The sequence below is a fragment of the Dipodomys spectabilis genome, unplaced genomic scaffold (genome assembly GCF_019054845.1).
Source record: "Dipodomys spectabilis isolate Male_0828 unplaced genomic scaffold, ASM1905484v1 ptg000459l, whole genome shotgun sequence".
Classification (NCBI taxonomy): domain Eukaryota; kingdom Metazoa; phylum Chordata; class Mammalia; order Rodentia; family Heteromyidae; genus Dipodomys; species Dipodomys spectabilis.
In genome coordinates this window covers 377,426-396,014 of record NW_024871136.1, presented here as the reverse complement: position 1 = coordinate 396,014, position 18,589 = coordinate 377,426, and the positions used below count along the sequence as shown (strand labels likewise).

The 18,589-nt window shown below is 37.4% G+C and overlaps 1 protein-coding gene across 2 annotated transcripts in view; it reads left to right on the top strand.

Annotated features, from left to right (window-relative positions):
* Positions 1 to 14,667, top strand: part of Hdx (highly divergent homeobox) — a 128,797-nt gene extending 114,130 nt beyond the window's left edge. For both annotated transcript variants that reach the window (XM_042668590.1, XM_042668591.1), the window contains exons 9-10: positions 9,002 to 9,124; positions 14,542 to 14,667. In XM_042668590.1, coding sequence (XP_042524524.1) covers positions 9,002 to 9,124; positions 14,542 to 14,667 — 249 coding nt within the window. The remainder of the gene's footprint in view (positions 1 to 9,001; positions 9,125 to 14,541) is intronic.
* Positions 14,668 to 18,589: the final 3,922 nt, after the last annotated feature.

Below are 18,589 nucleotides of genomic sequence, written 5' to 3'. Positions count from 1 at the left end.
AGTAGTGGTTCAACCAGATGAGCAGGAGTTCTTGTTTCCTAAGTCCTGTTAGTTTTGTCGTATCACCTAACATTTTGGATTTAGCATCCACTTATCAGGGAGACCATGTACCGTTTGTCTCTGCGTTCTTGGCTTACCTCGCTCAACATGATTCCTTCTAGCTCCATCCATTTCCCTGCAAATGCCATTATTTTGTCATTTCTAATGGCTGCATAATATTCCATTGTGTATAGATACCACATTTTTTGGATCCATTCATCTGTGGTGGGGCATCTAGGTTGTTTCCATATCCTAGCTATTGCGAACAGTGCTGCAATAAACATGGAGGTGCACGTGTCCTTGTATATTGGTTCCTGTTGTTCAGGGTAGATGCCTAGAAGTGGTATGACTGGGTCGTAAGGGAGGTCAATCTTTAGCTTTCTAAGGACCCTCCAGACTGCTTTCCAAAGTGGTTGTATAAGTGTACATTCCCACCAGCTGTGTAATAGGGTTCCTCTTTCTCCACATCCCCTCCAGCATTTGTTGTTGGCTGATTTGTGGATGTGGGACATTCTGACTGGGGTGAGGTGGTATCTCAGGGTTGTCTTTATTTGCATTTCCTTCACCACCAGGGATGATGAACGTTTCCTCATGTGTTTCTTTGCCATTTTTATTTCTTCATTTGAGAAGTCCTCTTTAGTTCCCTTGCCCATTTAGTAATTGGTTTGTTAGGTTTGGGAGGGATTAGTTTCTTGAGTTCCCTGTATATACAGGATGTTAACCCCTTGTCTGATATATTGCTGGTAAATATTTTTTCCCAATTAGTTGGTTGTCTTTCTAGCTTAGTTGCGATAGATTTAGCTGTGCAGAAGCTTTTTATTTTAAGGTAGTCCCATTTGTCGAGGCTCTCTCCAACTTGTTGTGACCCTGGGACTCTGTTCAGGAAGTTCCTTCCTGTGCCTATTAGTTCAAGTGTCTCTCCTACTCTGTCCTGCAGTAGTTTCAGAGATTCAGGTTTAATGTTAAGGTCTTTAATCCATTTTGAGTTGATGTTGGTGCATGGTGATAGGCTGGGGTCCACTTTTAGTTTTCTGCATGTGGCTGCCCAGTTTTCCCAGCACCAGCGGTTGAAGAGGCTGTGTTTCTTCCATTGTATGTCTTTGGCTCCTTTGTCGAATATCAGCTGGCTGTAGGCCTGTGGATTTATATCTGGATCTTCTATTCTGTTCCATTGGTCTTCGGGTCTGTTTTTGTGCCAGTAACATGCTGTCTTTGTTATTATAGCTCTGTAGTAGAGTTTGAAGTTCGGCATGGATAGCCCTCCCATATTGTCTTTATCCCCTAGAATTGTTTTGGCTATTCTAGGTCTTTTGTTGTTCCATATAAATTTTTGGACTGTTTTCTGTATTTCAGTGATGTACATCATTGGGATTTTAATAGGAATTGCATTGAATTTGTATATTAGTTTTGGAAGTATTACTATCTTTACTATATTAAGTCGGCCTATCCAGGAGCATGGGAGGTCTTTCCATTTCCTAGTGTCTTCTGCAATTTCTTTCTTTAACTTTTTATAGTTCTCATTAAATAGTTCTTTTACATCTTTGGTTAGGTTAATTCCTAAATATTTTATTTTTTGGGAGGTTATTGTGAATGGGGTTGCTCCCTTTATTTCCCTCTCTTCCTGTACGTTATCAGTGTATAGGAAGGCAACTGATTTTTGTGGGTTTATTTTGTATCCTGCTATTTTGCCGAAGTGACTTATGATTTCTAAAAGTTTGGGGATGGAGTTTTTGGGATCGTGGAGGTATAGTATCATGTTGTCTGCAAAAAGGGATAGTTTAACTTCTTCTTTCCCTATGCGGATCCCTTTAATGTCTTTTTCTTGCCTTATTGCCCTGGCTAAGGGTTCTAGGACTATGTTGAAGAGGAGTGGAGACAGTGGACATCCTTGCCTTGTTCCTGTTTTTAGGAGGATTGGTTGTAGCCTTTCCCCATTAAGTATAATATTGGCTATTGGTCTGTCATAAATGGCTTTTATTGTTTTTAGAAATGTTCCTTCTATTGCTATTTTCTCCAGAGCTTTTAGCATGAATGAATGTTGAATTTTATCAAAGGCCTTTTCTGCATCTGTGGCGATAATCATGTGATTCTTGACCTTGGCTCTGTTGATATGCTGGATTACATTTATTGACTTACGTATGTTAAACCATCCCTGTGTCTCTGGGATGAAGCCTACCTGATCATAGTGTATTATTTTTTTATGTGTTTCTGGATTCTGTTAGCTAGAATCTTGTTAAGGATCTTTGCATCTGTGTTCATCAAGGAAATTGGCCTGTAATTCTCCTTTTTGGTTGGGTATTTGCCTGGTTTGGGGATGAGTGTGATATTGGCTCCGTAGAATGAGTTTGGGATAGCTCCCTCCTTCTCTGTTTCTCTGAAGAGCTTGAGGAGTATGGGTATTAGTTCTTCTTTAAAGGTCTTATAGAATTCTGCTGTGAATCCATCTGGTCCTGGGCTTTTTTTTGTTGGAAGACTTTTGATAGCTTCCTGTATCTCATTATAGGATATTGGCTTATTTAATTGGTTAACTTCTTCTTTGCTCAGTTTGGGTAACTTGTATTTCTCTAAAAATGCATCCATTTCTGTCAGATTTTCTTCCTTTAGAGAGTATAGCTTTTGAAAGTAGTCTGTTAGAATTGTTTGGATATCTTGGGTACGTATTATGATGTTTCCTGTGGCATCCCTAATCCTATTAATATGGGTTTCCTCTCTTCTTTTTTTAATTAATCTTGCCAACGGGCCATCAATTTTGTTTATTTTTTCAAAGAACCAGCTTTTTGTTTGGTTTATTTTGGTTATGGTTTTCTGATTTTCTAATTGGTTAATCTCTGCTCTTAATTTGGTTATCTGGCTTCGTCTAGTAGCTTTAGGTCCCATTTTTTCTTGTTTTTCTAGCTGTTTTAGTTGCAACATGAGATTATTTACTTGGTCTGTCTCCATTCTCTTGATGTGGGCACCGAGGGCAATAAATTTGCCCCTCAGGACTGCTTTTGCTGTGTCCCACAAGTTTCTTTGTGAGGTGTTTTCATTTTCATTGAGTTGTAGGAAATGCTTTATTTCTTCTCTGATCTCTTCTGTTACCCAGGCCTTGTTAAGGAGTGTGCTGTTCAATTTCCATGTATTAGAGAAATTTCTGCGGTATGCTTTGTTATTGAGAGCTAGCTTGATTCCACTGTGGTCAGATAGGATACAGGGGATTATGTCGATCCCTTTGTATTTGCTTAAGTTCCTTGCATGAACTATGATATGGTCTATTTTGGAGAAAGTTCCATGAGCTGCTGAGAAGAATGTGTACTGTGTTGTTTTAGGGTGAAATACTCGGTAGATGTCAGTTAATTCCGCTTGAAGTATGGCCTCACTTAATTCGGTAGCTTCTTTGCCAATCCTCTGGTTGGTAGACCTGTCCTTTGGTGAGAGTGGCGTGTTAAAGTCTCCTAGTATTATCGTATTGGGATCTATTTTATTCTGTAAGTTTGAGAGCATTTGTTTGACATATCTGGGTGCACCGATATTTGGGGCATATAAGTTGATGATGGTTATATCCTCCTCTTGGATTGTTCCCTTTATTAATATGTAGTGTCCGTCCTTGTCTTTCTGTACTGATTTTAATGAAATGTTTATTTTGTCAGATATCAGGATAGCTACACCTGCTTTCTTACTGGGGGCATTTGATTGGTAGATCCTTTTCCACCCCTTCACTCTGAGTTTGTTTATATGTTTGGCTGAGAGGTGGGTCTCCTGAAGGCAACAGATGGATGGGTCTTGTTTTCTGATCCAGTCCTCAGTTCGTTTTCTTTTAATTGGCGAATTCAGCCCATTTATATTAAGAGAAAGTATAGAGAGATGCATTGTTGTCCCTGCCATTCCGTTTTCCTAAGTTTTTCTTCTTTCCTTTCCTCCTGTGCTTGCTCAGTTAGACTTTGAGTAATGCCTGTTTGGGGCAGGTCCCAGTTCCTGGTTGCTTTCTTCTGGTTGTGTCCCCCCTCTTAGAACTCTTTGTAATGCTGGCTTAATGTTTATGTATTCATTTAGTTTTTCTTTGCTATTAAAAGTTTTCAGCTCTCCATCGAACGTGAATTCTAGCTTTGCCGGGTATATCAGTCTGGGTTGGCAGTTATTGGCTCTCAGGGCTCTTATGGTGCTTTCCCAGGCTTTTCTTGCATTCATTGTTTGTGTGGAGAGATCTGCAGTGATTCTAATTTTTTTCCCGTTGTAGTATAGCTCCTTCTTCATTTTTGCTGCATGCAGGATTGTTTCCTTATTATTTAGATCCATCATTTTTACTATAATGTGTCTAGAAGTGTTTCTCCTGGGATCTTGCTTGTTGGGTGTTCGATAAGCTTTTGTGATGTAGTTAAGATGGTCGTTTTTGAGGTGGGGAAAATTTTCATTGACTATCTTGTTAAATAGGTGTTGCATTCCCTTGCTCTGGAATTCCTCACCTTCGTCCACTCCGATTATGCGAAGGTTAAATTTTTTAGCATTATCTGCTTGCTCTTGAATTTCCCTTTGGTTTAATTTGAGTGATTTTTCCATATCTGTCACTTTTTGGTCCAGTTGGTGTATTCTGTCTTCTGTATCTGACACTCTACCTTCCATTTCATTCACTCTGTTGACCGTGGCTTCTATTGTGGTTTGCATGGAGGAAATGGATCCCTTTATGGATTCAATGTTGGTTCTCAGAGTACTGATCTCACCTCTCAATGAGGTGAGATCAGTATGCATTACCTCTAATTTGGCGTTTATCTCACTTCTTACTGAGGTTTGTGCAGCTTCTATTTTTGCATCCAACTTTTGTTTGATATCCTGTATATCTTTTGATAGTTCATCCTTGTGCTCTTTCAATTTCTGATCCATTTCTCACTTTATTTCTTGAGTCATTGCCTCCAGCAACCCTTGGATGTAGCTTTTGTCTTCCATTCCTGCTTTGCTCCCACTGGGGCTCTCCCCTGCGTGGCTGCTGGCTTTTGAGGTGAGCTTGCTGTCCTGGGTAGTGGTAAACCTTGTGATTTTTCTCTGTGATTTTCGCATGGGGGTTCAGGAGACTGCTCTTCAATTTTGTTTTGGTGTGTCTGTCTTTGCTTGGTTGCTGATTCTGTATTGGTAGAGAGAGTCTGTGCCTGATCTGGATTCTGTTGGGAGCCTATTTCCAGCTGGTATTCTGACTTACTTAGGATTCTCAGCTCTCTGCTGTAGATTGCTGGCAATTCCTGCCTTTGGAAGGGTTGAGCAGCCTAGACTGCTTGTGTTTGCTCCTGCAGGTGCTCTTGGGAAGATCAGATGCTCTGGATGCACTCTCCCAAATACTGGAGTCTACTATGGGCTCCTGATGTGTTTTTGTTTGTTTGTTTTGGGCTGGTTGTGGGCTTGAACTCTAGGTTTGGGTGCTGTCCCTCAGCTCTTCAGCTCAAGGCTGGCACCCTACCATTTGAGCCACAGCACCACTTCTGACCCTTTTTGCTTTTGTGATGCTGAGGAATCAGATCCAGGGCCTCATACTTCCAAGACTATCACTCTATTGCTGAGCTGCCTTATCAGCCTGAGCTCCTGCTTACTATCAGGTGCTGGCAGCCTGTGTTGCCCAATTCCCAGCCTAGGGTGGAGTTTTGGTGGGGTTTGGGCTTCTCTTGTCCTGAGCCTCCAGGTCTTTTGTTGTCACAGGCGTGCTTCCCGGGGAGTGTTGTTTCCTGATTTTCTCCCCTCTGTTGAGGCATATGCTCAGCTTTTTACTTCAGTTGGGAGGAGTTGGTTGTGTTGCTCAGGCGCCGGTCCCCGGGCCTGGTTCCGGCCCCAGCCTGGAGCGCTCTCGTTAGGCCTGTGCTAATGTGTATACCACCTAGGTTATGCAGCCTGGAGGACACAGTTCAAATTTCTTCTACTGTTGGTAGACTTGACCCAGGGGCGCTGTTCCTGGCTTGGGCATTTAAGCTCCTTTCCAGGGGCACTCTTGCTCTGGCCTGGCCAGCAGAGTGTGCTCCACCGGCTGGTGGAGCTCTCGAACAGTTCCCAGTTTTAGTGGGTCCTGTGGTCCGGGTGTTGGGGTAGGGTGTCTAGGTCAGGGTCTGGGGATTCCCTCCAGCTCTGGTCTCCCTTGAGGGATTCACTGTCCCCTGTGGGGTACCCACCCTGTAGGTCGTCAGTTGTTGTTGCAGTCCGAGTTCAGTTGGGGTGGTTGCGGGCTGGGTTGGGCGGCCTCCGCCGGGTCGTTGCAATTGCGATCGGGCGGGTGGTCTGCCGACAGGTCCCTTTGTCGCGCTGCTGGTGCCGGGCGGCTTTGGCGGGATGGAGCCTCTCCGCTCCTGTGGAGAGTGAGGGGTGGGGATGGGATCCTCGTGGAGACTCCCAGCTGGTAGGTTTCTCTGTTCCTGGCGATCCGCTGTTCTGCAATCCGGTACCTGGTGATCTGCAAGCAGCCCCCTGTTTCTCTGGGGCTCTGGCAGCCCCCGCCGGGCCGGCTGGCCGGCAGCTTGGCGCACTGCTGCGCGGCCAGTAAAGGTTGGGGGAGGGGTCTTCGCTCTTCTCTGTTCTGAATTTCTTCTTTTCCTCTCTTTCTTTTTTTTGTTATTTTCCACCTCTGGTTTTCCTCTGAGTGTTCGTCTTTTTGTTGTTGTAGGTCTCTTGGGGAGATTAAGCGTTGGAACTCGAACTCTCTTTTTGGTTGGAGAGAGCTGTGGCGTTTCTCTACTACCCCGTCGCCATCTTGGTCCCCCCTCCTTTTTTATATTTTTTAAAGTGATTTTTGAAGTCAGTTTTGTAAATGAAATCATCAGTTTCATAATTTTGTGTACTACATAGGAAAAATTTGCCTTACCCATGGTCGCTATATTTCTATTTTTCTGTATATATTGTGCAATTTTAGAATTTACGTGTACTTGTATGATCTATTTATTATTATATTTTGTATTTTATGTGAAGCTAGGGTGCACAATCATTTTTTACCATTATGTTTTTTGTTTTCAAGGTTTTTTGCAGTCTAGGTTTTGAATTCAAGGTCTTATGGTTGCTAGGTAATCTCTACTCTTGAGACACATGCCCAGAGCTTTTTGCTTTAGTTTGTTTTTCAGAAAGGGTCTCACACTTTTGCCTAGGCTAGTTTCAGTCTAGAAGTCCTCTTACTTCCACTTCCCACGTATCTGGGACCATAGGCATGTGGCACCACACTAAGCCCATAATTCTTTATTTCTTCATGTTAATTTATAATGTTAAAGCATTTTGTTTTTAAAAATTTGACTTTGTTTCTTCTTTGAAAGACCTCAGAACCTTTGTTGATAACCATTCGTGTAACTGTGGATCTATTTTTGGACTCTCTATTCTGTCACATTGATCTGTATGCCTATGCTTTTGTCAATTTGTGTGTGTGTGTGTGTGTGTGTGTGTGTGTGTGTGTGTGTGTGTGTATGTGCACATGCTGTTCCTTGGGATTGAATTTAGGGTATGAGAGCTGTTTCTGAACTTTTATGCTTAAGTCTAGCCCTCTATCACTTGAGCCACAGTTCCACTTCTGGCTTTTTAGTGGTAAATTGGAGATAAGAGTGTCACAGACCTTTTGCCCAAGACGGCTTCAAACTGCAAACCTCAGATCTCAGCCTCCTGAGTAGCTAGAATTATAGTTGTGAGCCACTGGTGTCTGGCCAATACTATACTTTCTGGATTACTCTTGTTTTAATCATAAATCTAATCAGAAGATTTGCCTGGCTATTATATTATTAAAACCTTGTAAATGTCAAAATGTAGAAGTTCAAAATTTGAATTATCAATATAATAGCCATTTTCCTGATTAGTAAGTGGAGTCTTGGAGAAATTAATTAGCCTACCTAAGTTTACAGTTATCAGTAGATCTAGTACTACAATACCCCTAACTCCTAGTCTAATGTTCTTTCCCTGAACAACTAGCAAAAATAGTGAAGAGAAACAGTCTCACTCAGTTGGACAAACTTACATATATATTAGGAGATATTTTCAAAACAACAGACATTGTATAATGTATAGTTCAGCAAACTACTTACAGTTTAGTAATTTCAATCCCCCAATAAATATTTTAGTTTTCAGTATTTGCCTTCTGAATGATGTATTCAGCATAGCTGAGTCTGCCATTGCTCTTGGGGTTAATTAGATTCTATTTGTAATCCTAATCCAAATGCTAATTGGGTTTGATATAAGAGGATTCTTTCCAAGAAGAGAATGTTTTCTTGTCCCCCCACCACTTTACTGAAATTTAGTTGATTGGAATTTTTTTTTAAAATTTAATTTAATTTTATTTGTGAACATACTGTACAGAGGAGTTACAGTTACATGGGCAGGATAATGTGTACATTTCTTACCAAGCATTGCAGCCTCCTCCTTTGTTTACCCTTCACATCCCTTCCCAGCCTCCCCTCTCCCCCCCTAATCCCAATCCTTCTCCTTCCTCCCCCCCAGCCCCTCCCCCCCCCCGCACCAACGTTGTAAAGTTCGTTTTGGACATGATGTATGAGTCAAGCGGAAAAGGTCAGATAATGTGATGTCAGGAAAATGAACCCTTAGATGTGTATTTTAATGTTTTTTTCTTTCATGCATGTGTTTCTAACACATTTATAAGATTATCTCTTTGTTGCTTTGTATGTCCCTCCCCCACAGTATAACTCTTGCTTTCACTATATTTGATGTCAGTATAACTTGTGGAGGAGATGGGGAAAAACCAGTTGTTTAAGGATACAGGTGGACCTGTTGCAACAATGAGAAGTACAAGTTGATTGGAATTTTAACCTTACAAAATTTTTCTGTTGTCAATTTACCTAGAAGTCAGCCTTTGAGTAACAGGATAATTTCTCTCTGTATTTTTTTATCTTTTTATACTAAACCTTTATTTTATTTATTGTCTTTCTAATTTGATTCCTCTTTTAAAATTTCATTGTGTTTTGTATATATATATAGACAAAAGGTTTACACAGGGTAATTTTATTGTTTGATTTTTTTTCTTCAGAATGAAGAAGTCAGATTCATTGAAAATGAACTAGAGATTCAAAAGCAAAAATACTTTAAACTTCAGACTTTTGTTAGAAACTTGATACTAGCTATGAAAGCTGATGATAAGGAACAACAGCAGGTAGGTCCCAGAAGAGACTAGTAAGCCACAATGTATCATGATGAAAAATGGCATGTCACTCTTAGGTTCTTCATACTTTTTTCATTTTTATTCTTCATCCTTGCTTGCCATGGAGGAAGTTGTTGCTAATTTATGGTCTTTTTAAACAGTAATTTTCTTGAGAGTGGGTATTCACTACTATTGTGGAAAATCAAAATAACTTATTAATATACTTTATTAACCCCAGATTAACCTTTAACAGGAAGAAACTAATTTTTAAATGAATTTCAAATAAATTTCTCTATTTGTAGAGATGAGGCTATCCTAACTACAGAGCCACATTTTGCGAATAAAAGAACTGAGGCATTTATTTACCTCTTCTGGATCTTATCTGGCAGCTATAATTAGAGTACACAAATAATATGCTGCTCATCAGTAAAAAAATATGGAATTACTTTGTTAAATTCTTTGTTAACAATGCATCACTTTTTAAAAACTGTAAGTAAAGTTACTGCTCCGCAGAAATGATAAAAATGCATTGTTTGGTGCTGTGAAGTGTTGCGTAAAAATTCCTTCCAAATCATAATTTTCACTTCATATCGTCATGGAAATCTATGTACTATTTAATTAGACTTGAAAAGGAATTCTGTAATTATACAAAGCTACATTTAATACTAAATAACAACAAATTTGTTGCTGAATAGTATGACTAGATGCTGAATCCTTATCATAGGAGTTCTATATGGGCAGAGTCAGACACACTATTACTTAGTAAGAACTCTCTGTAGGTTTTATTCAGCAAGAAATATCAGGAGTACAAAAATCCATGCCTTATGCCTAGGCAAGACTGTACATACATAGCCTATCTAGAGCATCTCAAGGGAGAAGATTAAAGTCTTAATATCCAATAATTCTCCCCTTTTTCAAAGAAAAAAGGCTTTATATATTTAACTGGCATGTTGAACCACAAAATTTTAAACTGGAAGAATATTCTCATGAGACTCATGCTAGTGTGTATATTATGTGTCAAGTTACATGAATTTTACTCCCTTAGCCCTAAACACATATATACATCCCAAGACAGTAGCCTTCAGTTACTGTTGCCAGCTTTCTTTAAGTAGATTGCTTCATTATGTGAGTTAGGCTTACTGGAATAACATGCTGAAAATGTGCTTGCTTATAGACACCCAAAATACCAATTTTAAATGAAAGAAGTGGTAGTCTTGAACATGAGAGTCTCATAAATTTTAAATAACGGTTTAAAACACCCCACAAAATTAGGTACAACCTCAAAATAACTTGGAGTGTGTTTCCAGTCCCAAACATCGTAGCATGGCTTGAATTTAGCTATATGACCAGTTAACTATCAGTTATCTATATCTCTTGACAACTAGGAATAGCATATAAACTCTACCTTATTTTCTTATTCTAAGTTTTTCTTTAACTTGATTCTTTCTCAAAGATCAGTAACAAATGAGAAAAGTAATTGTGTTATTTTTGCTTTTCTCCTGCTATTCTATTGTTGCTCTGATAAAAAAATCTAGTGAACTAAGATATGGAAAAATACTTGGCTAAAAGAAAAAGTGATACAAAAATTTTACTAACTGTTACAGCCTATATAGTCAGCAAACAAAATAGAAACCATTGATTTTCCTTCTTGAGATTGGCAGGTGGACCTTAAAATATTATTTCAAAATGTAAAAGGCCCCAAAACCTGAAATTCCAGCAACTGGAATTGGAGGATCACAAGTTCGAGGCTGGTCTGGACTATATAATTTCAAGTATAAATATAAATACATCTAAACATATAATTTTATATACATACATTTTTATATCTGTAAATATAATATAGGGGTATTTATATACTTATATATGTATAATATATATAGGTATCTGTTTTTCTTTATATATACATTTTTATTTATAACATGCATGTATGTAACTGTAGGAACAAACAGTAGTGGTCTATGAAAGTAATCTAGTAATCTCTTAGGTGCTTGAGCTTTGTACTATGGAATGTTTAGAGGGTTATTTCTGGAAATAATTTTTGTCCTGCCTAATAAAAATGAATCACTGTCACTGCTTTCTTCTATTGTGCTGATCCTGGGGCTTGAACTCAGGGCTTGGGCAATGTCCCTGAGAATTTTTGTTCAAGGTTACTGCTCTACCATTTGAACCCACTTCCTGGGCTGGCTTTAAACCATATCCTCAAATCTAAGCCTTCTCTGAGGAGCCAGGATTACAGGCATAAGCTACTGGTGCCCAGCTGGATTCTATTTTTAAAAACTTTAATATTTTTTCTTCATGTGTCTATTGGCCATTATTATTTCCTTTTCAGAGAAATTTCTCTTTAAGTCTTTAGCCCACTTATTTATTAGGCAGTTGTTCCTTTGAGGATTTGTTTTTGGGGGATTTAATTTTTTGAGCTCTAAGTATATTTTAGATATGTGACCCTTGTCTGTTGTATGGCTAGTGAAGATCTTCTCCCAATCCATGGGCTTTCTATTGATCTTGCTAGATATGTCCTTTGCCATGCAGAAGCTCTGCAGTTTCATGCAATCCCATTTGTCCAACCTTTCTTTGATTTTTTTAATATTGGTTTAGATAAACTGAATAAAATGAGTGGTCCACAGAATATTTTGGTCTTGTGGAGAAATCCAGGATTTTGAAAAGCATGATTCTCTGTGACTGAAACATTACATGATACCACGTTTGATTTTATGTTTGGTTATTGGTGATTTTTTTTTTTAGATAGAATCTCACTATGTAGCACAGGGAGAACTGGAACTCGTTTTGTAGCCACTTGCTATAAAGACAGAGTTAGCTTTTAACTCTCAATTATCTTGCTTCAGCCTCCTTAGTACTGGAATTACTGGTGTGTACCAACAACAGAGTCAAAAGTTTTTTGTCTGCTTTTTAAATTTTTTTGCCATTTTAAAATTAAAACAATGTTTCTAGCATTGTTCTGTCATTAGTTATGAAATTCATTACCCCTGATATTTCACTATATGATCTTAGCCAAATTAATTGCCATTCTTAAACTTCAGTCTCTCCACTTTTCAAGGAAAATGAAAATGAGTATCATTTAGAAGTTAAAACATTCACACCTTAGTACATACAAAGAGTGTTTTGGAGATTGTATGCATGCTAAAATTACTATTGATTTCTTGACAAAGATGATACTTGGTCAGATAGTTGTGATTGCTGAAGAACATATATTAAACAAAATTGGATATGGGAATGTAGCTCAGTAGTATAGCAACTGTCTAGCAAGTATGAGACCCTGAGTTTGGTTCCTAATATAGAAAACCAAGAACAAAAAAAGGAAAGTTAATTGTGTTGGTTTTAGTCTCTATAAAAAAGGCAGTCCCAATGATTATTATCATCATGCAAACATCTGTTTGGTGTTCCAATACTGCAATCAAGTGACACACTAAAAAAAAATTTTGGAAGCGAACTTTGTACATTCACAGTACCATATATTGCCTAATCTATTCAAGTTTTCATGTATCTTACTATGCTCATTTTAGTTAACTACACTTAATTCAATGATGAAGTAATGATAATGGCCACTTTGAATTTTAGGTTTCTCCATCAGAATTTAGAATATAATTAAATCTCCTCATCCACTTGGTTTTTAAGCACATGTTAAGTGAGTGATAATTTGAACACTTTTCCCTCCTTAATAGAACATATTCGAAATTGTATAGTAAACTTAATCCAGTGATGTATTACTGATAGTTTGATCTTATCACCCAACACAGCAAAGGTTCCATTGTACCTAAATTGGGTTCTTGATATACTGTTGTTCTAGAAGACAGTGGTTCTGTGTCCTAGTACTGTAACTCAACACCACAGAAAACATGTTGAACTTTTATGTTACTTTATTAATACTCTTTTCAGCAAGAAGTTCATAGAAAACAATGTTATAAAATAAATAGCAGCGTTCTTTTTTCCCACATAAAAGCCAGCCTTTTGTTACACTGCCTGACAAAACGTAGGAAGTTTTAATCTGTGCTACAAGGCAAAAAGTGTAGGATGTATAGCTGTCACTTCTTTTAATAAAGAAAAGAAGAAATGTACTCATTACCTTGCTCATGTAACAGTAACCCCTCTGTACAACATTTTTACAATAAAAAATGTACCAAAAAGAAAAATGAAAAAGAGAAGAAAAATAGGAGCTGGGAGCTGGTTGGTGACTTACGTCTATAATCTTAGCTACTCAGGAGGCTGAGAACTGAGGATCACTGTTCAAAGCCAGCCCGGGCAGGAAAGGCCATGAGACTCTTATCTCCAATAAACCACTAGAAAACCGGAAGTAGTGCTGTGGCTCAAGCAGTAGAGCACTTGCCTTGAGCTGAAGAGCTGAGGGACAGCACCCAAACCCAGAGTTCAAGCCCCAAGACCAACAAAAAACAAAAGAAGAAAAAAACAAAAAGAAAATAGGACAATACTTCTTATCTCAACTGTAGATTTTATATGTTCTCCAACAGGCCCTGTCTTTCCATTCCTTAATTGGAGAGTGGCAAGATTTCATTTGTATCATGTCCCTTTGTGCTTGTTTGCCACTGTACCCAAAGCCCATATTACAAATAATGTTGTGTAAAAATTGCCAGATATGCTACATTATTTTCAGTATTGGGAGCAGCAAATCAATCATTTATGTCCAATTTCTTATGGTCAAGTGGGAATGAGCACTGTCAACCACATAAAACCTGGTTAGTCATTTATTTCTCTAGTATAGATGCATGTTCTGCAAGTCCCTATGAAACAGACCATGACCAAGCTTAATTCACAGTTCTTGGTTTATCCTAATTACTCCCGCAGAGGAATGAGCATCCTTCCAGATACATCATTACAACAGCAAGATTCACCAACTGAACTGGCCCTATTTGGTGTTTGCCATCTGTACATATGGCTATTGCCTAAGGAAAAGGGTAAAAGTTACTCTTTTCAAGTTGTTAAAGTTAAAATAGAATAGCAGAACTTCTTTTCTGAGTTTATTCACCCAATGAAGAACGAAATGGTCTTTTATAATGTGATTTTGTCTAAAGGATAGCATAGCTAGACATGGATATTTTAATAAAGGATACACTTTTCAAGCCCTTTAGCCGTGATCAGTGAACACTCAAAACTAGTATGAAAATCACTTAGCTCAAACACTTAAAAGCACTTGACTCAGAATAGTTGCTCATTTTCCTCCTGATTTTCTCTTGTTATTGGATTTTATTCTATATTATCCACATTCTCAGTGTTTAGTATTTTCTTATTTCCTTAATAATGTGTGAAGAATTTTTCTTTTTGGTAAGGCATATGAGCCTTACAGGGAAATATACATTTTTATTTCCATAGAATATATCAAAATGTGAGGATTATGTTATTATATATAATTTCTAAAATTCACATATTAATCCAAAAAAATGTTCTTTCTGACTCAGGCATTGCTCTCAGATTTACCTCCTGAATTAGAAGAGATGGATTTCAATCAAGCCTCGCCAGAGCCTGATGATACCTCATTCAGTGTGTCTTCTTTATCAGTGAAGAATGCCTCGGACTCTTTGTGATTTGAGGGGGGATATATGATGTAGTCCTTTGGCTACCTAACAGGTGTGCATTTCAAAATAACTACATTCTGTTGCCCTAATAGTATTCAGTTGGAAAAACAAATTGTTGAAACAAACCTATTCTGTGAAGGAAGAAAAAGATATAATGGCTACAAAGCAAAAAATAATGCATGTAAAATTTAAAAGCATTGCTTGAGAGCAAACTAATAGAACTCTGGAAAATAATTTTCAGCAAGTCATCCTTTATATGGATTATGTCTAATTTCTGAATGAGTTTTGCTTTGCTTTTTATAAGAACTTTAGTTCATAGTTTTAACCAGAAATGCAAAAAGAACCGTATTTCCACATATCTTACAAAGTCAATAACACTTTATTTAGCCTTTTTGTAGCTATTACATCTTTCTTCCTCTTTCCTTTTCCTATTTCCCTATACTTTTACTCAGGAAAATTAACTAAAAATTAAAGGCATAATTTTTCAAAATATTTAACCTGGATGAGTCCTGGGATTTATTTTTCCACCCTTATCAGAATTTGACTTAAGCTAATAATTGAAAACTAAAGTGATTTATTAGTATCCAATTATAAATTTTGGTATTCTATTAACTAATCCAAGGGAAGGGGAAAACATTAGGGAAAGTCAATTCACCAACATAAAGTCAAATAAATCATTAGTCTGAATGGGAATTTTTTGATGCTACAAATGACAAATATTGATGATTCACACTGTAATAGTAAAGTTGTATAATTAAGACAAAATGTTGCACAAATATTTCAAGTTTATCACCATCTTCATAATATTTTTTCAGTTGTTACATTTTATGAAACATGAAGTCCAGGTAAGCCACTGAGATTTTTTTTTAATCTAGTCACTCAGCTTTGCCACAGAATTTACCTCATTTCTACATAAGGCCTGTACAGAGCAATCAGCCAAGGATATATTTTTATTTCTATTTCTTTGATTGTAAATCATAGTCTTCTGAATTTCCTGGATACTATTCTCTGTATATATACCTAAAATGGGCATGATTCCTAGTTACTCTGTTAGTGGGAACCCAGGGGCAACATACTGAGACTGTTCTTTGCAGACCTTCCCTTCCAAGGAACCAGATAGTATTACTAAGACCCATAAAAGCTATGGTAGTTTCTCCCTAAGCTCAAAGTATCATATATTAGTAACCTGGCAGTGTGGAATTTGTTGCATGATTAACTTATCTATACCTAAAAAAATTAATGAAGTAGTTCGATGGATGTTTTTGGTCATTGAGTTTCAGATATTTACAATTTTTTACATTAGTGCCAATTCCAATTTGGAATCACTGATACTAATTTTATGAGTGCAGAAAGGTAACCATGAGTCTCTTTAACCTTGAAGTGTCCACTTCTCCCTGCATCAATAAGTTCATTGGTGATCCTTCAGTTTGTGAAGTATTTGCTTGATTTGATATTGCTGTCATAACACTGCCATGGTTCCTTTGTTGGCAGAGATAGTTTACTAGTCAGGTATGTTCTCTTTTAACTAAGACCATATAGCTCTTTGCAAACAACGTTTAGTATACCTTACTGACAAGTCAAATTCCAGAAAAAGAAAAGAGCACTTAGTAACAGAACCTGAGATATTAAGATTCCATTTGTCAATCCTGTCAGTCCCTTCATAAAATAGATTCCTCACTATATACAAGAAATACAAAATAAAACACCATTTCTTAAATACTATGACAAAAATTGAAGCATTTAACTTTCTATCCTAGTGTCTCCTTCCTAGTCCATGAATCAATGAATTTATCTTTTAGCTCAGAGTTCTTCTGCTTTACTTAAACCATCTCCCTAGTTGGTTCTCATTACAGAATAGAGAGGAAAGTCCATCCTTTAACACTAAAGGTTTTTTACTTTTTACATCTTAGAAATTAGCTACTAATTTAAAAGTATTTCTTAAACTCCTGCTAAAGGAAGACATTGTGGCAGACATTGGATTTCTCAGAGAGCTGTCGGTTTGGAAAAGAATTATTTTCACTAGATATGGGGTATATGCCTATAATCCAGCATTAGGGAAGCTAAAACAGGAAGATTGTCATCTTAAATCTAGACTAGGCTATCTAATCATAGCTTTATTAAAAAAATGCGGGAGGAGGCAATTATTTCTTACTATATTTTTCAGATATATCAGTGAAAGTTTTTAAACTAGAAATTATAACTAATGTAAAGATTCTCCTTTGTGTGAGTTATAGAAGGAATTCTGCTCTGCGTTTTGGTGACACATTGCAGATTATTCTCTTGTCCCTGCTTAAAGTTCCCTTGTGAAGCAGGGTGCCAGTGGCCCATGCTTGTAATCCTAGCTACTCAGGAGGCTGAGATATGAGGATCACTGTTCAAAGCCAGCCCGGGCAGGAAAGTCCTTGAGATTCTTATCTCCAATAAACCATCAGAAAAAACAGAAGTGGAGCTGTGGCTCAAATGGTAAAACGTTCGCTTTGAGCTACACAGCTCAGGGACAGCGCCCAGGCCCGGAGTTTAAGCCCCATGACTGACAAAAAAAAATCCACTGTGATAGAATTTATGTATATTATAACAGCACATTAGGACTCCTTTTATTTTGACATTTATATTACAGCACCACAATTCGATTTTTTTTTAATTAAAACACTCGTAAAATAAAGGGTGAATTTTCAGTATCAGGAATCAAGGGTAAACCCCAGAACAAAAAAAATCATAATAGGCAGATTGCAATCATGTACCACAGATTGTGTAATAGATGTCTAGGTCAAGCATTTAACTAAAAACAAGTCTGAGAATGTAGTAAGTGGTAGAAGAGTATTTGTTGAATCTGTGCCCAGATCCTAGGTTCAGTCCCAAGCATGTTTTTTTCACATATATAAATTAGATTTGTTTTGAGATATTTTAAAACAAGGAAAATACCAGCTTTTGACTGCTCTTCTGAACATTTTCATGGGTGAAGGTTAAAACCAACTAATGTTTCTTTCTTTGGGACTTTGATAATGTTAAAGCAGGTCATACTAGTTAAAACATCTCTCAGAGAAACAGAAGCCAATGTGAAAAAAATTCTATTAACTACACTTGGATATCTACTTTAAGATTAGTATAACCAAGTGATTTCTAAACAGGAAATGCGTGAGAGTGCTTAACTTCCAAAATATGTAAAAAAAAGAAAAACAAACAAAACCCTCAAATGTTAGTACTTTTCTCATTTTAATGAAGCTAAAATTAGTCCAAGAAAATGAGAATTGCAGTTACCCTAGGAAATAGGAAAATTAACAGGTACAAGTAAAATATTAAAAGGAAAATCGCCTTTTCCAAGAAACCTGGGGATATTTTGTTTTAAGGTCAGTTATCCACAGCAGGGCTTTTGTACTGCCACTGCAATCATGTGATAGAAATGTTAGTTATTGTTGGAGAAGAAAGGCTTGTGGCCCAGTCACTTCCTGTGCTCTGTACACTACGAAAATCTCAAAGGATGCCCAGAAAACCAGTTCTCCCAAGACATATTCATCTGCCAGGTCCTTTGATATTAAAAACGCTCATAAGTTTGTAAGAGAACACATAAGTGAGTAAGGAATCTGACCTTTTTGTGCAGAGGCCATTAGACCAGTATCCCAGGCATTCTTTCCTCATCTAAGCCTCATTATTTATGATCATTTTAAGTGAAATCCTAAATTTCACTTTATATTACAGGGATAGTATACTAGGAAATTTTCTGATTTTGAAATCTATTAGGTTTTCATTCCGATCTTAAAAATACATAATTGTTGGAACCATTTTGAGAAAAATTTCAGCACACTATATCTTAATGATGGGTAGATTTCTCTTTGAAGTTGACTTTATCCTTGGCAGACAGCTCATTATCATCCCTTCAACCAAGCTATGCTCTGTAAATACTGTAATGGAGGAGTCTACTAACTTGTGAACC